Source organism: Camponotus vicinus, unplaced genomic scaffold (genome assembly GCF_025532165.1).
Source record: "Camponotus vicinus isolate PSW18456_S1 unplaced genomic scaffold, iyCamVici1.0 SCAF_12, whole genome shotgun sequence".
Lineage (NCBI taxonomy): Eukaryota > Metazoa > Arthropoda > Insecta > Hymenoptera > Formicidae > Camponotus > Camponotus vicinus.
In genome coordinates, this window is record NW_028141948.1 from 12,265,656 (window position 1) to 12,292,522 (window position 26,867).

Here is a 26,867-nt window from a genome sequence, read left to right on the forward strand (position 1 = left end):
TTTAGATTAGGTCACATTATGTTACATGATGAGGAAAGTTTTTACTTACGAAATATTATGTGCTAAATGGTATACTTTATAAGATGTTACATGTTGAACATTATGTGCCGATAGAGATAATCGTATTATTTTTTCATATTATGTGCGTTACAATTTTTTTTTAAATGTACATACTTATTTATGTACGCTTGGAGTAATATAACTGAGAGAGTGGCAACAGATGTAGTAAACTATAAAAAGAAAGAAACAATAGTTCTCTTAAATATTTAATATAATATTTATTATTTGTAATTATATCATTATGACGTACACTTTGAAGGAATTTGAAGCCAAACTCAAAAAATCCAAGTCCGCAAAATCTGATTGGTGATTGAATTATAAGTAGAAATTGAAGAATCTGTATTAATATAATGGATTATTTATATATATAATATACATATATATTTTCGGTGTTTTATTGAATTTAAATATTTAAAAATTTTCTAAATTTTAAAAAGGTCATATTTCCATAACAAAATAGTATATTAAGTTTTAAGACTTACATTTTCACGAATTTGAACGTTGGAATATGAGAATTTACTTATAAAATTCCCTGTTGCATTTGCCTAAAATTTAAATATGTAAAATCAAATTAATGTTAGTTTTTTAATATCAAACTAATGATATATAATAAATCAAATAATTTTGAAATATGTGGATTTTTAAATTTTGAATAGATAGATTTTAAAAATATTTACTTTGATTCTAATTTTGTCGCATTCATAATTGATGAGAAAGAGTCTAAAAATGTGCAAGAAAAGCCATACTATTAACATGACGATAAAGTATATTTTATTGTGGTAATCTTTGATGAATATCATGTGAAACATTTCTTCAATATCCAACGCTATGAAAGCGAAGTAACATCCCATTTCCATAGTCATTTGTATTCCAAAGATTAAATCTATTTTGCGGGATATTTTACGTAACTCCAAATGAAGATGTCTGTGTAAACGTCACATTAGTTTGTCACACGAAACACAGTCATGATTAAATAAATTGATGCAAATCTTCTTACATTACAATCCACATCATATGTGAGTTTCTTGGAGCTTTTGTATATTTAGATTGATGAAAAAGTAATACGGAATCTTCCCAATCTTGCTTTCTTCTACGTTTATTACCATTTGTTAATTTCTCAAGATGTTCATTGATTTGATCAAATTTCAATCCTACGTACCTAAAAATTGAGAAGATTATGAATGATTATCTAATTAGCAGGTACAAAATATTCTTGCATATTTAGAATAAACTAACCCAAGCATACTCGTTATAGTTAAATCGGTGATAATATTAATATGAATGCAATAAATCTGCATAAAAGAAATATAGATAGCTTCCGTCAGCGTAACGTCATCATTGCTTCTCAAAAATGGAGTATACAAACAGATTATTAATATAGCTATAATAAACCATCCTAAAATGAGCCATATTGTTCTCATATACAATTTATAATCTGTTGTAATTCCTAATTTTTCCAATGTATCGTCCACATCAGTGAGATTCTTTATACAATTTTTAAATGCCTGATATAAGAAAGTAATATGTAGTAAATTAATTATTTGTTTTCGTAATATCGAATGTATGATAATATTGACAATTTTAGTGTTTACTAGTAATTAATACAGTTAATCTTGTAAAAAGATGCAAGATAAAATATAAATTATATACATATATTAATTTTATATTTATCTCACCTTATGTTTATTTTTTTATTTATTATCTTTTAAGGAATAATTAATGATGTAAGCAAATATGTTATCATGTAGGAAAATTAAAATTTATTAATAATTCATTAATAATTTCATATATCAATATGCTAAATCTTTTATATTTATAACAGTGCTTTATTACATAAATATTACAAAAAAATTATACATTATGTTCCATTTTAGAATCAGTGTTATGAATGTTCAAGTTGTAATAATATTTTTGAATGTTATGTCTCCTACCTTATCATAATGTATCCCAATAATAATTGATAAAAACGCTATAAACGTGTTTGTTCCAAACCAAACATGATAAAGTGGAATAATGAATTGTACAAGGTATTATTATATATATAAATACAAAATTATATAAAGACCACAACAGCAGCATGTATATAGGACCAAACCATTTTCTCGGAACACCTATAGGAAATTCGACTATTCTTAAGCCGCACACATAACTGATTATCAACAATGGTGATAAAATTTTTCGAATGCTCATAATGGGAATATATGACTTCGAACTACACTTGTCTTGTCAACAACTTCACTGAACGTTATGATAGCAGATCTTCGCAATTTCACTATATTTTTCTGTAATAAAATAATCGATGTACTGAATTTTACATACTGCAGGCTGTAGAAACAGGAATTGTCGGATATATCATATGTTTTCAGACAAAATACATTTGTTTAAAATACAAACATTGATGTTTTTGTTGATACATTTAGTTTTTATTTTTGTAATTATATGATTATATGGTTTTATTACATGTGATTATTGATTAATGAAATATAATAGTAATACTTTAATTGATTATTGAGATTTGTATGTGTGAGTATCATCACTGACAATACAATAATAAAATAACGTATGTTTGCAAGATGGAAATAAAGTAAAAAAAAATAAGCGGGAGAGGGAGAAAAAGAGAAAGAGAGAGAGTAGGAAAGAGAGCGAAAAAGAGGGAAAGAGAGTGAGAGTGAGAAAGCAAAACAGGAAAAATAATGTTACATAATAACATGTTTCTCTTTAATACCATGGTATAAAATAATATTACATTCTTCAAAGAGGGAAAGAAATTGTTTTATTCGTTTAGTATTATTTTCAAAGTATTATTTTCAGAGTATATTTCAGAGTATTATTCAATTTATATTTAAGTTCTTTAAAATATTAATTTTAGAATTTGTTACGTTATTTAGATATTTGTCATTTACACTCTGTCATTTTTTAAAAATATGTTTATATATATATTAATAAAATAATCGTAGTAGATTCGCTGAACTAAAAGATATTAATTTCTTCTTTAAAAATTAATAACTGTGGATTGTGTAATTTAACTGTGAATTTAATTATTTAATATATAATTAGATATACACCTATTACATTTACATTATAATTATAATACATACATATTATATATATATATATATATATATATATATACTCTATATTCTTGAAGAAATTTGTAGTTAAATTGGAAAAATATATATTTAATGACATAAATAAACTGACAATATATGCGAAATTCTGAATCATAGATTTTAAATGATTCAATAGGAAGCTCAATAATTCATAATCTTAATTTAGACAAAACTGTATTTTTCAGAAACTCTTGTTAAAAACACGACAATTCTTTAACAGACAGAAAAGGAGCAATGTTAAAATCATCTGAATATTATTGGTTATTGTGGATATTGTTTTAATTTCGAATTATATTTCGTATGCCGACTAAATGACTGTGTCTCATCAAGTGATAGCGTAGTATTTGTAATTTCAATATACTTTTATTAAAATAATCGATCTACTAAAATTTACATATTTAAACAGATCAGATGATATGATGGATATGGCATACGTTTTACATGACACATCAAGCAAATATAAACGTTATTCTTGATACACTTTTTTCATTTCTTGTTTTAAAAGACTGTATAATGTTATTATATATATATATATATATATATATATATATATATATATATATATTTTGAAAAATATTATCAAGTAACAAGAAATAAGGTAACCACTCTAATATTAATTAAAGATGACAATAATTGAAAAAATACTAAAAGTAATAATTAAAAAATTAAAAAAGTAATTGTTAAAAAATAAAATTGTTTTTATTATAGTGTAGATATTGAAAATATTATTCAATTAAATAAGTAAAATCAACTTTGCACAAAGAAATATTTTTGAAAAAAATAAATAAATTGTAAAACAAAATCGATGTAAAACTAAGGTAAATTATATTAATCTCTTACCTTGCAACATTTCAGTTTCGAATGAGATGATTCAATTTTTAATCTCTAATGAGAGTGAGATTCTAATATTAATTTTCACACATATATAGTATAATATGATCAAGAAACATACTATAGCCAGAAAGAAATAATTTCTTATACAAAATTATACTTCGTCTAATTGTCAGAATTATATTCAGATTAGACATGTCACATCACATTATGTGATCATGTATGTTTTTATTTACGAAATATTATATGGTATAAATAGTATGCATTTTATAAAATATTACATGTTGAGCCTATTATTTGTAGTTAGAGCAATCATATTGTTTTTGCATATTATATTCGTTATAATTTTCACAAAATGTATTTATATATGTATGTATTAATTTTTATATGATTGTAATACTATAACTAAAACGGATGCAACAGATATAGTAACCTATAAAAAAGTAGCTTTTTTAAAATCATAAATTATAGCATAAATTTAATTATTTGTAATAGATAATTATATCATTATAACGTACTCTTTGAAGAAATTTGAAGCCAAATTGGAAGAATCCAAGTCCATAGAATCTGAACGGTAATTGAGTCATAAATAAAAATTGTAGAATCTGCATTACAATAGATATGTATATGCAATATAATAAATATTTTAACATGTCTCTTTATAAATTTAAATTTAAATAAATGTTTATATTGCGATAACAAATATTAAATATTAAATTAAAATATTAAATATTAAGCCTTACATTTTCACGAATTTCAACATCGCAATTGGAATATGATAATTTACTTATAAAATTTCCTGTTGCATTTGCCTAAAATTTGAATATGTAAAATCAAATTATTGTTAATTTTTTCATATTAAACCAATGATACATATCATATAATAAATCAATAATTTTAAAGAATATTAAGAATAAAGAATATTTTTAAAGAATTTTAACAAAGTTTTTAATACATAGATTTTTAAGTTTTGGATAGATAGATTTTAAAAATATTTACCTTGATACTAACTTTGTCACATTCATAATTAATGAGAAACAGTCTGAAAATGTCCAATAAAAGCCATACTATTAACACGGTGATAAAGTGTATTTTATTGTTAATCCTTGATGAATAATCTTTGATGAACATCATATCAAAAATTTCTTTAATACTCAACGCTATGTAAGCGAAATAACACAACATTCCCATAGTCATTTGTGTCCCAAATATTAGGTCTATTTTGCGGGATATTTTATGTAACTCTGAATGAAGATGTCTGTGTAACCGTCGAATTAGTTTGTCACGCGAAACGCAATCATGATTAATCGAAATGATTTAAATATACACTTACATTACAATCCATATCATATGTGCATTTCTCAGAGCTTTTGTATATCTAGATTGATGAAAAAGTAATACGGAATCTTCCCAAGCTCACTTTATTTTATTGCCATTTGTTAATTTATCAAGATGTTCATTGATTTGATCAAATTTCAATCTGATATACCTAAACATTAAGAAGATTAATAAATTATCTAATTGGCAGATATAACAAAATATTTTTGTATATTTACAAGATTAAACTAACCAAAGCATACTCGTTATAGTTAAATCGCTGATAATATTAATATGAACACAATACATTTGCGTAAAAGGAATACAGATAGTTTGTATAATGTTAATATTCTTCAACAATGGAATTTCCAAATGAATTATTAATACGACTACCATAAACCATCCTAAAATAAACCATATTGTTCTCATATACAATTTGTAATCTGTTGTTATGCCTAATTTTTCCAATGTATCGTCCACATCAGTGAGATTCTTTATACAATTTTTAAATGCCTATAAGAAAGTAATGTGTAGTAAATTAATTATTTGTATTCATAATATCGAATTGTACAGTAATTTGACAATTTTAGTGTCTACTATAGTAACTAACTCATTTCATTTTGAAAAAGATAACAAGTAATGATGAAAAAGATATTATAAAATATCTATACATATTAATTTTTTACATTTATCTAATCTTACGTTTTTTAAATTAAAATCTTTTAAGGAATATGTATAATTAACGTTATATCAAACATATTATTACATGTAAAAAAAATTAAAATTTATTAATAATTTATGATATATTAATATGGTAAATCTTATATATTTATGTGATAGTGTTTATCCGATTTATAAATATTATAAGAAAACCTATAATGTACATTTTATGTTACATGTACATTATGTTATGTACATTTTATGAACATAATGTACATTATGAAATGTACATTATGTTATGTACATTTTAAAATCAATGATTTTAAATATTTAAACTGCACTAAAATTTTTTTAAGTTAAGTTTCTTACCTTGTTATGGTATATCCCGATGATAATTGACAAAAACGCTATAAACACGCTTATTCCAAAGGAAATATTAGATAAAGTTGTATAATGAATTGTACAAGGTATTACTACATATATAAAGATAAAATTATATAAGGACCACAACAGCAGCATGTACAAAAGACCAAACCATTGTCTTGGAAACTCGATCATTCTTGAACCACACACATAACTGATTATTAACAATGGAGATAAAACTTTTTGAATACTCATAACGTAGATATGCGATTCCAAACTGCACTTGCTTTCCAACAACTGAGCTGAAATGCAATGATAGTGGATCTTCGTAATTTCGTTCATTACCCATATTTACCCATAATGAAATAATCAATGTATTGAATTTTACATACTGCAAGCTATAGAAATGATTGGATGCGTCACATATCTTTAGATAAAGTACATAAGTTTAGAACGCAAATATTGATGTTGTTTTTGTTTTTATTTTTTTTCTACTTATTTTTTAATCTTTTTTTTATTTTTCTACTTATATGATTACATGGTACTATTACGCGATTAAAAACATCAAATAACGTGATACTGTAATATTTTAATTTATCTTGTCACTCTTGTAAAAAAAGCGGAAAAATAAAGTCGATGTAAAAAATAAAATAGGAAATGTAATCTTTCACCTTGTAACATTTCAATTACAAACAATATGATCAATCTTCAATCTCCGACGAAATGATGAAATAAATATTAATTTTCATAGAATATATGTATAAAATAATCGAAATACTATAATATAAGAAATGACTTCTTGTACAAAGAAATTAAACAAGTAAAACAACTTTTTTATGCAGCTTTATTTTCGAGAAGATTTATTACGATTTATTTTGAGAATTTAGAAATCGTGTTGAGGTAATATGAGAGCAGAACAAAGTGAACACACACACAAATTTATTGCATTAAATGCTGGTTAATACTTTCAATATAATGTATATACGTGTAAGTAAAACAAAGAGAAACGCGCGATGTTAGTGACTTGAAGACATGATTAATAAAAAGACTATAGAGAGGAAAGTGAATAGAAAAAAATAAGTCGACGGTTTGCGCCAAGAGCGCTAGGTATAAAGTGCAATTTCAACAATGTAAAATTTGTAACTCTAACAGAAATTTATAATACATTCACGCTTCTTTAATCAAATGACTTTGTATAATTGAAATATACTCAGAAATATATTTAGACGTATATATTACGTCACATGATGTCATGTAATTACACATATATGTTTTTTACTTATGAAATATTAGATATTGTTTGATATATATTTTATAAGATGTGTGTTACATGCTGAATATATGATTTGTCGTTAGAATCAATCACATTATTTTTACATGTTATAATTATTATAATTTTTTTTAAAAATGTACATACTTATTTGTGTACGCTTGTAGTAATATAACTAAAACTGTTGCCACAGATGTAGTAAACTATAATAGAAAGGAACAGCAGTTTTTTTTAAATATATATCATGAATTTAATGTAATGAATAATTATATCATTACAACATACCCTTTGAAGAAATTTGAATCCAAATTGGAAGAATCTAAGCCCGCAGAATCTGAATGGTGATTGAGTCATAAGTAAAAATTGTAGAATCTGCATTAATATATAAAATACAACAGATATATATCCTCTTTATAAATTTAAAAGTTACATAAAAGTTTATATTTCGGTAAAAAATTAAAATATTATATGTTAAAACTTACATTTTCACGAATTTCAACATCGCAATTGGAATATGATAATTTACTTATAAAAGTTCCTGTTGCATTTGCCTAAAATTTGAATAGGTAAAATCAAATTAATATTAGTTTTTTATCAAACTCATGACGCATATCATATAATAAATGGATTAAGTTTAAAGAATAATTAAAAATATAAGACTCAAAATATAAAATTAAATAAATCAGTTTTAATGGCAATACGAGTCAAGTGTCGATCTTATAACACAGTTATTTATTATACAAACAAATAAGTATGGAACAAATTACAATGAAAAGATTGCGAACGTTTCGACCTTATTTTTGGACTAATAAAGACTTTACTTTAGACGGCACACTTTATAATTGACTCCGATAAAACCTTTGTTATTTTTTATCATCACATTTGCGCTGAAGAGGGCCCAAAAATAGGGTCGAAACGTTCGCAATCTTTTCATTGTAATTTGTTCCATACTTATTTGTTTGTATAATAAATAACTGTGTTATAAGATCGACACTTGACTCGTATTGCCATTAAAACTGATTTGTTTAATTTAAAGAATAAGTTTTCAACTTATACATTTTTAAGTTTTGGATACATAGATTTTAAAAATACTTACCTTGATATTAACTTTGTCACATTCATAATTGATAAGAAAGAGTCTGAAAATGTCCAATAAAAGCCATACTATTAACAAGATAACGTAGTATATTTTATTATTATAATCTTTGATGAATATCACATCAAAAATTTCTTGAATACCCAACGCCATGTGAGCGAAGTAACAACCCATTTCCATAGTCATTTGTGTTCCAAATATCAGATCTATTTTGCGGGATATTTTACGTAACTCTGAATGAAGATGTCTGTGCAAACGTCGTATTAGTTTGTCATGCGAAACACAGTCATGATTAATCGAAGTGATATAAATACATTTACATTACAATCCATATCATATATGCATTTCTCGGAGATTTTGTATATCTAGATTGATGAAAAAATGATATGGATTCTTTCGAAACTCCGTTTATTCTACCTTTATTTGTTAATTTATCAAGATATCCATTGATTTGATCAAATTTCAATCCTATGTACCTAATAATTCAATAAGTTAATGAATAATTATCTAATTAGCAAATTTAAGTAAATATTCTTATACAATTATAAGAATATACTAACCAAAGCATACTCGTTATAGTTAAATCGCTAATAATATTTATATTAATACAATATATGCGTATAAGAGAAACATAAATATCTTGCATAATGTTAATTTTCATGAAGTTATTGTTCGACGATGCGATGTCCAAACAAACTATTAATACAGCTGTCATAAACCATCCTAAAAGGCGCCATATTGTTCTCATATACAATTTGTAATCTGTGGTAATTTCTAATTTTTCCAATGTATCGTCTACAGCATTGAGATTCTTTATACAATTTTTAAATGCCTGATATAAGAAAGTAAGATGTAATAAATTAATTATTTGTATTCGTAATATCATTGTATTGAAATATTGACAATTTTAATGTTTAGTAACTTTATCATTTTATATTCTAAAAGATTTAATATAATATGTGAATACATATTATTTTTACATTTATCATCTTACGTTTATTCTTTTTTAACTAACATCTTTCAAGAAAGATAGTTATATCAAACACATTATTAGACATGTACAAAAATCAAAATCAGCTAACAATTTATGATACATCAGTATGCTAAATCTTTTATATTTATTATACGACAGTTTTTTGTTGTATAAATACTGTAGAAAAAACTATAAATTATGTTCCATTTTATAAAGAATGATTTCGAATTTAAGTTTAACTAATATTTTTCCTTGTTAAGTCTCTTACCTTGTCATGATATATCCCGATGATAATTGACAAAAACGCTATAAATATGTTTATTCCAACCCAAATATGATATAAGGTGGAGTAATGAATTGTGCAAGGTATTACTACATATATAAGGATAAAATTATATAAGGATCACAACAGTAGCATGTACAAAAAGCCGAAGCATTGTCTTCGAACATTCCTAGGAAACTCGACCATTCTTGAACCACATACATAACTGATTATTAACAATGGCGATAAAATTTTTTGAATGCTCATACGTAAGTATGCGATTCCGAACTACACTTGCTCTGCCAACAATTGTACTGAAATATAATGAGGATCTTCGTAATATCGCTCATCATATACTTATCTATAATGAAATAATCGATGTACTGAATTTTACATGCTGCAAGCTATAGAAATGATTGAATGCATCACATATCTGCAGGTAAAATACTTTTAATATTGATGTCGTTTTTGACAATTTTATTTTTTATTTTTCTATTTACATGATTACATGGCACTATCACTCGATTAAAAACATTAAATATTGAAATATTGTAGTATTTTAATATATTGATTTTTTAATTAACATCAACCTTGACAAAACAATAATAAAATTATGTGACTGTAAAGGAAAGAAAATAGAAAATAGAAAGAGAAAGAGATAAAAGTACATTAAAAATAATTTTAATAACATATTTTTTTTTTATGAATAATAATGTTATGCTCAAAGAAATATTGTTTTACATCCACAATATTATTTATCAACTTATTTTTTTTAAATTTTTGAATTGATTAAATTGTATAATTGCTTGACATTTACGTGTCATATTTTAAGATGTCTGCTTACTTATGAGCTTATACTAATAAAACTAAAACGATTGTAATGAATGAGCTGAATTGAAAGACATTAATTTCCTCTTTAAAAAACAATTTATCATAGATTGGTTCATTATAATTATGATATTTACATACATATATACATTACAAATGTTTATATCTTGAAGAAATTTGTAATCAAATTGAAGAAGTCCAAAGTCAATCTGGCATTTGAATTACTTACTATAGAAGCTATATGATATCTGCATTAATAGAATATATACGTACGTGTATATATATATAAAGTGACTACAAATTCGTATATTTGCATAGTTGTAGAAATGATATATTATTCGATTAAAATTTTTTTACAAAGAATCATTCTTGTAAAAAAATAAAGCGCAGTAATAAAATCGATGTAAAAAAATAGAAAATATGACCTTTTATCTTGCAACATTTCAATCATAAACGAGATGACTCAGTCTTCGATCTCTAACGAAATCATTAATATTAATTTTCATACAGTATATGTATAAAATAAAAAATGTAATATAACCGAAAAGAAAATGATTTCTTGTACAAGAAAAATTAAACAAGTAACTTTTTGTGCAACTTTGCTTTTGAGAAGATTTATTTTCAGAATTGAAAAATCTATACATAATATGTTCACGCTGTTTTAATCAAATGACTTACTTCATATAATTGAAATATATGCAGAAATATATTCAGATTACGCCACACGATGTCATGGGATCACACACATATATGTTTTTACTTACGAAATATTATATGTTAAGTGGTATACACTTTATGAGATGTTTTATGTTGAATATATATGGCTTGTCTTTAGAGTTATATTGTTTTTGCATATTATAATCATCATAATTCTTTTAAGAATGTACATATTTATCTGTATACCCTTGTAGTAATATAACTAAAACGGTGGCAACAGATGTAGTAAACTATAAAAAGAATGAAACAGTAGTTCTTTTAAATATTTATTATGGTATTTACTATAGTAGATAATTATATCATTATGACGTACACTTTGAAGGAATTTGAAACCAAACTGGAAGAGTCCAAGCCCGCAGAATCTGATTGGTGATTGAATCATAAGTAAAAATTGTAGAATCTGTATTAATACAATAGATTATTTTATATATATATTCTGTTCTTATGAATTTAAACTTAATTAAAGTTCATACTTTCATAATAATATAATACATTAAATTTTAAGACTTACATTTTCACGAATTTCATAATCGTAATCAGAATATGATAATTTACTTATAAAATTTCCTGTTGCATTTGCCTAAAATTTGAATATGTAAGATAAAATTGATGTAATTTTTTTTATTATTAAATTATATATATATATATATATATATATATATATATAATTTAATAAATCAAAAATTGTTAAAAATAAGATTCAAATAAATGCTTCCTTTCATACCTTGATGCTAACTCTTTCACATGCATAATTTATGAGAAAGAGTCTGACAATGTGCAAGAAAAACAATAAGAGTACAATCATGAGAAGGTATATATTCTGATAACCTTTGATGAATATCATATTAAAAATATTATAAAAACCCAATGCTGTGTAAAAGAAGTAACATCCCATTTCCATAGTTATATGTGTTCGAAATATCAGATCTATTTCGCGAGATATTTTACGTAATTTCAAATGAAGATGTCTGTGCAAACATGATATTAATTTGTCACACGAAACGTAACCATATGCCATGATTAATAAAATTGATATAAATCCGCTTACAGTACAATCCATATCATATATGCGTTTCTCGGAGCTTTTGCATATCTGGATTGATGAGAAAGTAATACGGAATCCTCCCAAGCTCGCTTTATTCTATGTTTGTTATTATTTGTTAATTTTTCAAGATGTTCATTGATTTGATCAAATTTCAATCCTACGTACCTATAAAATTGAAAAGATTAGTGAATAACTATGTAATTAGGGTATAACAAAATATTCTTGTATATCTACAAGAATAAACTAACCAAAGTATATTCGTTATAGTTAAATCGCCGATGATGTTAATATTAATGCAATATATGCCCATAAAAGGAATATAAATAGATTGAGCAATGCTAAAGTTTTGATTTCTCAAATTTCCAATATCCAAACAAATTAATAATATAGCTATGATAAACCACCCTAAAATAAGCCATATTGTTCTCATATATAATGTATAATCTGTTGTCATTCCCAATTCTTCCATTGTATTGTCCACAGCACTGATATTCATTATACAATTTCTAAAAGCCTGATAAATATATAATAAATTAATGGTTTGTATTCATAACATCAATTGTAGGAAATATTGATAATTTTAGTGTCTACTAGTAACGCATTGATTTTATCTTGAAAAAGATATAATATAAAATATAAATATATATTATTTTTATATTCATCAGCTTTTATATTTATTCTTTTCATTTATCATCTTTCAAGGAATAATTGTTAGAATCAAACATGTTATGTCATATAAAAAAATTAAAATTAACTTGTGATTTATCACAACATGCTAAATCTTTTATATTTATATGACCATGTTTTTTCGTTACATAAATATTATAAGAAAATCAGAAAGTTTTAAGTTCGATTTTAAAATCAATGATTAAATAAAATCAATAAAACAACAAGATATTAATATTTTTTAAATCTCCTACCTTGTCATGATAGATCCCAAGACTAATTGATAATAATGCTATAAACATATTTATTCCATACCAAATATGGAATAGGGTAGAATATTGAATTATATGAGGTATTACTACATTTATAAAGACAAAATTATATAAGGACCACACTAGCAGTATGTATAGAAGACCGAACCATTGTCTCAGAACACCTGCGGGAAATTCGATCACTCTTGAACCACACACATAACTGATTATTAATAATGGCGATAAAATTTTTCGAATGCTCATAACGTAGGTATGCGATTTCGAACCGGACTTGCTTTGGTAACAATTGCATTGAAACGTTATGAGCGGATCTTCGTAATTTCATTCGTTATATTTATCCGTAATGAAATAATCGATTGTACTGAATTTTACATATTGCAAGCTATATACAAGTAGTTTAATGCATTATATGTTTTTAGACAAAGTATATACGTTTAGAACACTAACATTGATATTATTTTTAATTTTTATTATTCTACTTATATGATATACTTATATGATATACTTATATGATATACTTATATGATGACACTTTTACACCATTAGAAACATCTAATAGTGAGGTAATAATATTTTAATTTATTATTGATTATAATTAATATCAAATTTGACAATATAATAATAAAATAATGTAATTGTAAAAGAAAAAAAAAGATAGAGGAAGAAGAAGAATAGAGAGAGAGAGAGAGAGAGAGAGAGAGAACAAAATATAAAAGCAAATTTAATAATATGTTTCTTTTTATAATACAATGATGAAAAATAAAATTGCCTCCAAGAAGCATGCTTTACATTCAAAATATTATTTTCAATTATTTAATGTCTATTCAAATCGTATAAAATATTAAAAGAAAAAATGTGATTGAATTGTTAAGTTGCTTATGATTTATACTCTGCCATTTTTTAAGATGTCTGCTTATTTTTGCGTATTAATAAAACTAAAACAGTTATAATAGATAATTTAAAGCCAAAGACATCAATTTCTTCTTTAAAAAATAATTTAGCATAGATTTAATTGTTCAATAAATATCATGTGATTATCTAAATTACACATATGTACACACACACACACACACACACACACACACACACACACACACCCACACCCACACACCCACACCCACACCCACACGCACACGCACACGCACACGCACACGCACACGCACACGTACGCACACACACACACACACACACACACACACACACACACACACACACACTCATCGTGTGCAGCAATCAGCTGATCGCGTCGCGCGCCCCACATGATCGCCTGTATCGGACGGTGAGTTGCGCCGTCCCTGTCTACCTCTTGTACTCGTTCCGTAATTCGCGAACTATTTTATTTAATAATTTAAAAACTAAGCCTCGTAGACAATTTTGGTAAAGGGAAAATCGTCTTAGAATAGACTCGACAATTTATCTTTTTAAAGACAAACGTCTGTTCAGAATCACCCTGTATATTATATATTATCATTTAATAAATCAAATAATGGTTAAAAATAAATTTCAAATAAATGCTTTTTTAAGCTTCATACCTTGATGCTAACTCTGTCACATTCATAATTTATGAGAAAAAGTCTGAAAATATGTAAGAAAAGCCATACTAACATTATAATGATATAAAGTTTCACATTATTAATATCGTCCATAAATATTATATCAAAAACATTGTGAAAACCACATGCTATGAAAGCGAAATAACATCCCATTTTGATAGTCATTTGTGCTCCAAATATTAGATTTATTGTGCGGGATATTTTACGTAACTCCAAATGAAGGTGTCTGTATAAACATTACATTAGCTTATCGCACGAAGTATACCATTATTAATTAAATTGATACAAATCCTCTTACATTATAATCCATACAATATAATCATTTCTCGAAACTGTATATTTAAATTGTTGAAAAATTACGATCTGTTCCCACGTTTGCTTTATTTTACGTCCACTTGTTAATGTTTCAAGATGTTCATTGATTTGATCAAATTTCACTCCTACATACCTAAAAATTGAAAATATTAGTAGACAATTATCTAATTAACAGATATAAACAAATATTCTTGTATATTTATAAAACTAAACTAACCAAAGCATACTCGTTATAGTTAAATCACTGATAATGTTAATATTTATGCAATATACGTGCATAATACAAGTGCAAATAGTAGTGCAATGTTATCTTCGTTGCTTAAATCTTGAATTTCCAAACAAATTATTAATGTAGCTAATATAAATCAGCCTAAAATAAACCATATTGTTCTCATATGCAATTTGTAATCTGTTGTTTTTCCTAATTTTTCCAATGTGTCGTCCACAGCAGTAAGGCTCCTTATGCAATTTTTAAATGCCTGATTTAAGAAGAATGCAGTAAATTAATAATTTGTATTTGTAATAACGTATTGAATCAAAATATAATTTTGATGTTTAGCTGATCCTTTTATCTTATAAAACATGTAATATAACATGTAAACACATATTATTTTTTATATCACATATTTTTTATCATGTTACGTTTATTTTTTTCATTTATCATCTTTCAATAATAATTGGCGTTCATATCAGATATATAGGAATATTAATATGTTAATATTTTATATATCAATTTTTAATTGTTATAATTGTTATAATTGATACATGAACATACTAAACCTTTTTTATATTTATATGATAGCGTTTTTTGTTACATAAATATTATAGAAAAAATTAAATTATATTCAATTTTGTAATCGATGATTTTGACAATGTGTATGCTACACTAATATTGTTATACGTTATACTCATTTTATACCAATATTTTATATGTTAAGTTCCTACCTTGTCATGGTACATCCCAATAATAATTGACATAAACGCTATGAACATGTTTATTCCAATCCAAATATAATATAGAATGGAATAATGAATTGTAGACGGTATTACTACATATATAAAGATTAAATTATATAAGGACCACAATAACAACATGTACAGAAGAGATCATTGTCTCAGGATACCTGCGGGAAACTCGACTACTTTTAAACCACATACATAACTGATTATTAACAATGGTGATAAAAGTTTGCGAATGCTCATAATGTTGGTATGTTTCGAACTGCACTTGTTTTGTCAACACAATTGCGTTGAAACCATAGACATATTAACACAGACTGCTTATGAGACAGTGAAGCCCGAAGTTGGAGTGTCCTTCTGAGAAAAAGGATAGCATTTGCTTGTGTGTCTGCTAATATGTCTATGGTTGAAACATAATGATAATCTTTGTATTTTCATTTATTATATTTATTCATAATGAAATAATCGATATACTGAATTTTACATATACTGTGTACTATAAAAACAGAAATGATCGAAGATATCGCATATTTTTAAACGAAGTGCATACGTTTCGAGCGCAAACATTGCTGTTGTTTCTTTACACTTTAATTTTTTATTTTTCTACTTATATAATTACTATTACATGATTAAGAACATAAAATAATGAGATATTGTAATTTGTTATTAATTTTAATTATTATCAACTCTTTAATAATATAATAATATATGTAATTGTAAGAGAAAAGATAGAGAGGAAAGGAGAAAGAAAAAGACAAGATGAACAAGATTAATGACACGTTTACGTACATGTTACACTCCACTTACATAAACACAATTGACAATAATATTATAAGAATATCTAGTCAAAAACAAATAAAATATTCGGAAGAATATAGTATATCAATTTTATAGGATTTTGTTAAAAAATTTAAAAAGAAATAGTAAATTGACCAACAAAATAGTATATTCGAAATACTGAACTACGGTCTTAAATGACTTATAGAAAACTCAATAAACTTCAATCAGAGAGATCATGACTGATTATTAACAATAAAATGAAACTTCTTGAATGTTTTTTAGCGCCAAACTTCTTGAATGTTTTCTTTGCTATTAGACTGAAACATAATAATGATAATGAAACATAATAATGAAACATAATATTATACATCATTATAATTTCAATTACAACATTTATGCATAATGAAATAATTGATTTATTGAATTTTATACACTATGTGTGTATAATTGTCAGAAATACATATATTCAGATTACGTAATATATTATGATATATATCATGTAAGTTTTATATATCATGTAAGTTTTCACACAGAATATTATATTAAATATAAAAAGTATATTTTATGTAAGATATTATACATTACACGCGTCTTGAATATTATGTACCTATTTTTATGTGTCAAGATTTAAAATTTCATATTGTTTTTGCATCTTATCTTCGTTATAATTTTCTAAATGTATTTATTTATTTGTGTGTGATTGTAGTAATATAACTAAAACGGTGACAACAGACATAGTAACCTATAAAAAGAGGAAAGAACAATAGTTGTTTTATATTCATCATAGATTTAGTTATTTTTGTAATGGGTAATTGTCATTATAACGTACTTTTTGAAGGAATTTGAAGCCAAACTGGAAGAGCCCAAGCCCACAGAATCTGAATGGTGATTGAGTCATAAGTAAAAATTGTAGAATCTACATTAATACAATGAAGCATTTAATGTATATATTCTTTTTATAAATTTAAACCTTAATAAGAGTTTACATATCAATAACAAAAATTAATGCATTAAATGTTAAAACTTACATTTTCACGAATTTCAATATCAAAATTGGAATATGATAAATTACTTATAAACTTTCCTGTTGCATTTGCCTAAAATTTGAATATATAAAATAAAATTAATGTTACTTTTTTAATATTAAATTCGTTATATATTGTATATTATCATTTAATAAATCAAATAATTATTCAAAATAAATTTCAAATAAATGTTTTTTTAAGCTTCATACCTTGATGCTAACTCTCTCACATTCATAATTTATGAGAAAAAGTCTGAAAATATGTAAGAAAAGCCATACTAGTATTAAAATGATATAGCATATATTATTATTAGATTGGACCATGAATATCACATCAAAAACATTTTGAAAGCCACATGCTATGAAAGCGAAATAACATCCCATTTCGATAGTCATTTGTGTTCCAAATATTAAATCAATTTTCCGAGATATTTTATGTAACTCTCCATAAAGATGGCTATGTAAACATAATATTAATTTGTCGTGCGAAGCACAGCACTATAATTAATTACTATAATTAATTAAATTGATACAAATTCTCTTACATTACAATCCATATTATACATGCACTTTCCGGAGCTTTTGTACATCTAAATTGATGGAACAGTAATACGGGATGTTTCCAAGCTGGCTTTATTCTACATTTATTTATATTTGTTAATTTCTCGAGATATTTATTGATTTGATCAAATTTTACTCCTACGTACCTAAAAATTGAAAATATTAGTAGACAATTAATAGATATAAACAAATATTTTTCTATATTTATACAACTAAACTAACCAAAGCATACTCGTTATGGTTAAATCGCTGATAACGTTAATATTAATTAGAAATATACGTATAAAAATAAAATATATAATTTGCGTAATGTTATCATTTGTGCTTCTTAAATGTGGAATTTCCAAAGAAATTATTAATACAGCTATGATAAACCATCCTAAAATAAAGCCTATTGTTCTCTTATGCATGTTGTAATCTGTCATTGTTCCTAATTTTTCCAATGTATCGTCCACAATGGTGAGATTCTTTATACAATTTCTAAATGCCTGGTACATAAGAAAATAATATGTAATAAATTAGTTCTTTATATTTGTAATATCGAATTGTATCGAAATATATCGACAATTTTTATGTCTAGCAATTTAATCATTTTATCTTATAAAAGATGTAATATATATTATGATGTAATGAATATATATATTATTTTTGCATCATTTTATATTTCTTTCTTTGCTGTCCTATCTTTTAAGAAATATATGTATATGATTGATATATATATATATATATATATATATATATATATATATATATATATACATATATATGTCAGTAATAGAAGATATCATGTTATAGAAGAGTGTGTAAGTATATATAATTGACATTATATCATCCATGTATGTATGTTATTAAACATACATGTATGATATAATGTAAAAAAAATGAAAATTTATGATATATCAATTTATGATATACTAAATCTTCTATATTTATGTGAAATAATATTGCCAATTTTTTGTTGCATAAATATTAAAGAAAAAAAGTATAAATTATATTTTATTTTACAGTCAATGATTTTGAATATTTAAGCTTTATTAATATTTTTCTATGTTAAGTTTCTTACCTTCTCATGGTATATTCCGATGATAATTGACAAAAATGCTATAAACATATTTGTTCCAAACCAAATATGATATAAGATGTTATAATGAATTGTAAAAGGTATTACTATATATATAAATGCATAAATATATAAAGACCACAATAGGAACATGTATAGAAGATTGAACCATTGTCTCGAGATACTCGAAATAGGAAACTCTATCAGTCTTGAACCACATACATAACTGATTATTAACAATGGTGATAAAATTTTTCGAATACTCATAATGTAACCATGCGACTTCGAATTGTACTTCCTTTGCCAACAATTGCACTGAAACGTAATGATAGCGGATCTTTCATTATATTTTTCCATAATGAAACAATCGATGTACTGAATTTTACATGCTGCAAGCTATAGAAAGAGAAATGATTGGATATATCACATGTTTTCAAACAAAATACATACATGTAGGACGCAAACATTATTATTTGCGCATTTTAATTTTTTATTTTTACTTATATGATTATTTGATATTATTACACAATTAAGAACTCATGAGACGAAATAATAAGATATAATTTATTATAATTTTAATCAGTATCAATTTTGATATTGCATGATGATTGAATAATAAATGTAATTGAATGTATATAATTGAATATTAAATGTAATTGCAAGGGGAAAGAGAGAGGAGAAGAGAGAAAGAAGGAGACATAGGATGAACGATATTAATAACACGTTTACATACACGTTGCACTCCAAACACAATTAAAAATAATATTATAAGAATATATAATAATAAAATTAATGTTATTATAAAATTAATGTTGTTATATAGAAAAAATATGTAATTGTTAATTGCAAATTACATATTTTTTTTTTAAAACAACTATGTTTTTTCTTTACACCAATTGATTCCTCTCATTGTTTTGTATATAAAAGTATTAAGGTAAGATAATCGAAAAATGAATATTTTACTAGATATTTTATGGTTTATGTAAAATTAAGAAATTATTTCGAGCCTTATAACTCGAAAAGTACTTGATGAAAAAATACTTTATTATACTGTTTTGGAAAGCTCTCGACATAAGCTATGAGAATATGCAATAAAAAATAGGTGGTTCCATTTAAGAAATTAAAGATGTCCTTGACCTCACCTTAACGATGCCATCCAAGGTCAAACCAATGACACCATCTTATGTTCCCCTCAAAACCATACAATTTTTATCGAAAACGTTTTTCTCTAAAATGCTTAGTTTTTGAAAGAAAAGGGGTGTACGGGTCTAGGACACCCTGTATATATATATATATATATATATATATATATATATATTTTTTTTTTTTTTTTTTTTAACACAATAACCAAAATAGTAATTTTCAATAAAATTTGATACATAAAAGTATTTTTATGCAATAAATAATTTTTTATGATGGAGAATAGAAAGTTACAGAAAAGTAAGCTGAAACGTAATAATAGTGAATCAACATAACATTAATTTTCGTAGAACATATATGGAATAGAAACGAAAAACACAATATAGTTGAAAATTACTTTTCGTAGAGAGAGAGAGAGAGAGAGAGCACATATATACAATATGATCGAAAAACGTAATAGCCGAAAGAAAATGATTTCTTACGCAAAATTATGCCTTGTATAATTGTCAGACATATATTCAGATTACGTAACATATTATGATCATGTAAGTTTTCACATACAGAATATTATATGAAATATAAATAGTATATCTTATGTAAGTTATTACACATTACACGTGTTGAATATTATGTGCCGATAGAGTTAAACATATTGTTTTTGCATCTTATCTCCGTTATAATTTTCTAAATGTATTTATTTATTTGTGTATGATTGTAGTAATATAACTAAAACGGTGACAACAGACATAGCAATCTATAAAAAAAGAAGAGAATAATAGTTGTTTTATATTCATCATAGATTTAGTTATTTTTGTAATGGATAATTATGTCATTATAAAGTACTTTTTGAAGGAATTTGAAGCCAAACTGGAAAAGTCCGAGTCCGCAGAATCTGAATGGTGAATGAGTCATAAGTAAAAATTGTAGAATCTGCATTAATACAATGAAGCATTTAATGTATACATTCTTTCTATAAATTTAAACTTTAATAAAAGTTAATAAAAGTTTAATAAAAGTTTAATAAAAGTTTATATTTCAATAACAAAAATTAATACATTAAATGTTAAGACTTACATTTTCACGAATTTCAATATCAAAACTGGAATATGATAAATTACTTATAAACTTTCCTGTTGCATTCGCCTAAAATTTGAATATATAAAATAAAATTAATGTTACTTTTTTAATATTAAATTCGTTATATATATTATCATTTAATAAATGAAATAATTATTAAAAATAAATTTCAAATAAATGCTTTTTAAGCTTTATACCTTGATGCTAACTCTCTCACATTCATAGTTTATGAGAAAAAGTCTGAAAATATGTAAGTAAAGCCATACTAGTATTAGAGTGATATAGTGTATATTATTATTATTAGAGTAGACCATGAATATCACATCAAAAACATTTTGAAAGCCACATGCTATCAAAGCGAAATAACATCCCATTTCGATAGTCATTTGTGTTCCAAATATTAAATCAATTTGCCGAGATATTTTACGTAACTCCCAATGAAGATGTCTATGCAAACGTAATATTAATTTGTCGTGCGAAGCACAGGTATAATTAATCAAATCGATACTAATCTTCTTACATTAGAATCCATATTATACATGCGCTTTTTGGATCTTTTGCACATCTAGATTGATGAAAAAGTAATACAGGATGTTCCCAAGCTCGCTTTCTTCTGCATTTATTTACATTTGTTAATTTCTCGAGATATTTATTGATTTGATCAAATTTTACTCCTACGTACCTAAAAATTGAAAATATTAGTAGACAATTAATAGATATAAACAAATATTCTTTTATATTTATACAACTAAACTAACCAAAGCATACTCGTTATGATTAAATCGTTGATAACGTTAATATGAACTAGAAACATACGTATAAAAATAACATATATAATTTGCGTAATGTTATCATTTGTGCTTCTTAAATGTGGAATTTCCAAAGAAATTATTAATACAGCTATGATAAACCATCCTAAAATAAAGCCTATTGTTCTCTTATGCATGTTGTAATCTGTTATTGTTCCTAATTTTTCTAATGTATCGTCCACAATGGTGAGATTCTTTATACAATTTCTAAATGCCTGGTACATAAGAAAATAATATGTAGTAAATTAGTTCTTTATATTCGTAATATCGAATTGTATCGAAATATATTGACAATTTTTATATCTAGCAATTTAGTCATTTTATCTTATAAAAGATGTAATGTATATTATGATGTAATACATGAATATATATTATTTTTGCATCATCTTATATTTATTTATTTCGTATCCTATCTTTCAAGAAATATATATATATATATATATATATATATATATGTATCAATAATAGAAGATATCATGTAATAGAGAAGGATATGTATATAATTGACATTGTATCAAACATGTGTTATTGCATATACATGTAAAAAATGAAAATTTGATTTTTAATCATTTATGATATATCAATTTATGATATTTTAAATCTTCTATATTTATGTGAAATAATATTGCCAATTTTTTGTGGCATAAATATTATAGCAAAAAGAGAATAAATTATATTTTATTTTACAATCAATGATTTTGAATATTTAAGCTGTATTAATATTTTTCTTTGTTAAGTTTCTTACCTTGTCATGATATATTCCGATGATAATTGACAAAAACGCTATAAACATATTTGTTCCAAGCCAAATATGATATAAGATGGAGTGATGAATTGTAAAAGGTATTACTATATATATAAATGCACAATTATATAAGGACCACAATAGGAACATGTATAGAAGATTGAACCATTGTCTCGAGACACTCGAAATAGGAAACTCTATCAGTCTTGAACCGCATACATAACTGATTATTAACAATGGTGATAAAATTTTTCGAATACTCATAATGTAAGCATGCGACTTCGAATTGTACTTCCTTTGCCAACAATTGCACTGAAACGTAATGATAGCGGATCTTTCATTATATTTTTCCGTAATGAAACAATCGATGTACTGAATTTTACATGCTGCAAGCTTATAGAAAGAGAAACGGTTGGATATATCACATGTTTTCAAGTAAAATACATACATTTAGAACGCAAATATTGTTTGGACACTTTAATTATTTTATTTTTATTTATATGATTTTACTTGATATTATTACACAATTAAGAACACGAAATAATGAGATATTATATTTTATTATAATTTTAATTAGTATCAATTCTGATATTATATGTTGATTGAATAATAAATATAATTGAATATATATGATTGAATATTAAATGTGATTGCAAGAGGAAAGAGAATGGAAGAGAGAGAAAGAAGGAGACACATAGGATGAACAATATTAATGACACGTTTACATACACTCCAAGCACATTGACAATAATATTATAGGAATATATAGCCAAACACAAATAAGATATTGGATAGAATAAAGTATATTAGTTCTACAAAATATTGTTGTAAATTTTAAGAAGAAACTAAACTAACCGACAAAACAATATATACGAAATACTGAACCAAGGTCTTAAATGACTTATAGAAATCCATAATCTTCAATCAAACACATAACTGATTATTAACAAAGACAATAACATTTTCCGAATGCTCTTCCTTATAGCGCTGCGCTGAAATGTTTTCTTATTTGTTCTTAAGCTGTAACGTAATAGTGTGAGGGATGATTGTAATTTCAATTATAACACTTATGCGTAATGAAATAATTGATTTATTAAATTTTACACACCATGAGTCATTGAAAAGAGTCCAATTAAATTATTTCGAGTGACACGAAGCATATATGTCTACAGGGTGTCCCTGAATGGTTTGTACAAACTTAGTGAATAAGTTCCAGGGACCTAAACAAGCAGAAAATGTCCTATAAACATAAGGTCGGAAACGCTTGCTTCTGGAGTTACGACGGTTCGAAGTTTTCCTGCAATAGCTGGAGAAATTATCACGTCAAATCGCATAGGTGTTACAAAACTGTGTTTATTTATTTTCTCGGTTTTGCCACGGACATAACAGGACAGTACATTTGCTATAGCAAATGCTCGAAATGGCCTCCGTTAGATTCCAAGGAAGCCTGCGCACGTCGCCGCATTGTCTGGCGAACCGTCCATTTCCACCGGCATGGCCATACACCAGATGGATATCCGCCAGTTCATCAAATGAATAATTTGATTCATTCATGTTTTTAAACACAGTTTTGTAACACCTATGCGATTTGACGTGATAATTTCTGTGATAAATATATAAAATTATATTTATGCCATGCAGAAACTAATTTTTACGGAGGAAAGCAGAAGGTTATATAGGAGTAACAATAATATAGAAACATAAGAGTAGAGAGTACAAGAATTAATTTTTTTTTAATTTAAAACAATTCCTGTGAAAATGATAAATATTAATTTACGGCATTAATATAGAATTAAACAAATCATGTTACGATTTGAAAAATTTGTCTATATTTATTTGAAGGACTTTCAGTCATTATATTAAGCATGACTTTTTGAGAACTCTTACTTATTTGCATAATCTTGTGCTAATATAATTAGAACGGTTGCAATATATTTGGAGAACTAGAATAAAACAGTCTTTATATTTTATACATTTATTTTAAATAAATGCTTAAATAATAAATATTTATATATGATTTTATTACCTTGTATAGGAATTTGTAGCCAAATTGAAAAAGTCCAATCCCGTAGAATTTAACTGGTGCTTGAGCCATTTGCAATAAAAACTGCGAAATCTATATATATTAATATACTAAATTATTTAATATATATATATATATATATATATATATATATATATATATATATACATTCTCGGTTTTTTTGTTTTTACTTCTAATTTAAGTTAACATCTGTTTGAATAAAATGTTCAGTAAATATATATTTTAAAATTACATTTTCACGGATTTGAACGTCACAAGTGGAATATGAAATTTCATTTATTAAAACTCCCGTTGCATTTGCCTAAAATTAATGTAAAGGTAAAATTAAAATTTATTTTTTTAATCGCGTAAAACTTAAAATATTATGTAACATTTAAATATGTATTAAAATAAAATTTCTCAACAAGTACATTTTAAATACGAACACACATGTAATTAATACAATTTAATACCTTGGCACTAACGCTCTCGCATATGAAATTCATGAATAGAAGTTTGAAGAAGAAAATGAAAAACCAAGATAAATTTAAAATAAGATATTGTATTCTGTCGTCCATATAATCATTGATGAGTATCGTGCAAAAAATTTCACGAAGACATTCCGCTAACCAACAACAGTAACATCCCATGGACATTGTTATTATCATTCCGAATATCGAGTCTATCTCATGACACATTTTACGTAACTCTAAATGAATCTGCCTAAACATAATATTAAATCTTAATATTAATAAAACTAAACTTCAACATATTAATAGAATTTACATATATTCTCTTACATTATAATCCATATCATCCATTTGCTATTTCGAGTCTTTAGAAATTTATGTTTATGTGAAAGCGACACATGATTTTCCAAAGTTCGTTTTATTCCGCGTTCATTATCTATTGCCAAATCCAGAAGATATTGATTAACTTGATCAAACTTTAATCCTACATATCTAAATATAGAAAAGACTAATGTGTTTGTATATTAGATATTTAAATTATTATTTGCAAATATATGCACATTATTATATCATGCATATTATATTATATTAAGATTAAAAGATTATTAAAGTAAGATGTTTTAAAAATATCTCTGTACTTATATACATAGTATATTTCCATTAAAATTTAAAAGTTGTTTTGAATCTACTATAGATTAATTTTCTTCTAAATATATTAGTAAAATAAAAAGAAAAAAGATATACCTACCTAAGGATAATGATAAAAATTAGATTGTTAATAAGGTTAATATGGTTGCAGTAATTTATTATTAAACTTATATAAATAGCTTTTGCTTTATTATAATTATATTCATTATTCATTATTTATTATAATTATATT

At 25.0% G+C, this 26,867-nt stretch overlaps 2 protein-coding genes and 1 pseudogene across 2 annotated transcripts; all 3 read right to left on the minus strand.

Annotated features, from left to right (window-relative positions):
* Positions 1-1,053: 1,053 nt before the first annotated feature.
* LOC145962465 (uncharacterized) lies at positions 1,054-6,690 on the minus strand (annotated as a pseudogene).
* An 11,003-nt stretch (positions 6,691-17,693) lies between these two features.
* On the minus strand, positions 17,694-18,498 carry LOC145962466 (uncharacterized). Its single transcript, XM_083083522.1, has 4 exons — positions 18,313-18,498; positions 18,107-18,175; positions 17,908-17,994; positions 17,694-17,820 (listed from the first exon to the last, which is right to left on the minus strand). Exons 1-4 carry the CDS (start codon positions 18,496-18,498, stop codon positions 17,761-17,763), a joined length of 402 nt encoding a protein of 133 aa, XP_082939648.1. The 3' UTR covers positions 17,694-17,760.
* Positions 18,499-21,664: 3,166 nt separating this feature from the next.
* Positions 21,665-25,048, minus strand: LOC145962467 (uncharacterized). Its single transcript, XM_083083523.1, has 6 exons — positions 24,892-25,048; positions 22,699-22,744; positions 22,461-22,622; positions 22,138-22,387; positions 21,938-22,006; positions 21,665-21,793 (listed from the first exon to the last, which is right to left on the minus strand). The coding sequence occupies exons 1-6, from the start codon at positions 25,046-25,048 to the stop codon at positions 21,665-21,667; spliced, it is 813 nt and encodes a 270-aa protein (XP_082939649.1).
* Between the last annotated feature and the right edge of the window lie 1,819 nt (positions 25,049-26,867).

Bases quoted from the DNA above. Each gene is read 5' to 3' on its own strand.
- LOC145962467 (XM_083083523.1), bottom strand. From the start codon at position 25,048: ATGAATGAATCAAATTATTCATTTGATGAACTGGCGGATATCCATCTG. The intron at 22,745-24,891 runs GTACTGTCCTGT...GTATGTTTCTAG, and splicing joins GAGCATTTGCTATAGCAAAT to TTCATATTAACGTTATCAAC. The intron at 22,623-22,698 runs GTTAGTTTAGTT...TTCAATTTTTAG, and splicing joins ATCATAACGAGTATGCTTTG to GTACGTAGGAGTAAAATTTG.
- LOC145962466 (XM_083083522.1), bottom strand. From the start codon at position 18,498: ATGACTATCGAAATGGGATGTTATTTCGCTTTCATAGCATGTGGCTTT. The intron at 18,176-18,312 runs GTATGAAGCTTA...TTCAAATTTTAG, and splicing joins GTGAGAGAGTTAGCATCAAG to GCAAATGCAACAGGAAAGTT. The intron at 17,821-17,907 runs GTACGTTATAAT...CTCTTTTTATAG, and splicing joins GCTTCAAATTCCTTCAAAAA to GTTACTATGTCTGTTGTCAC.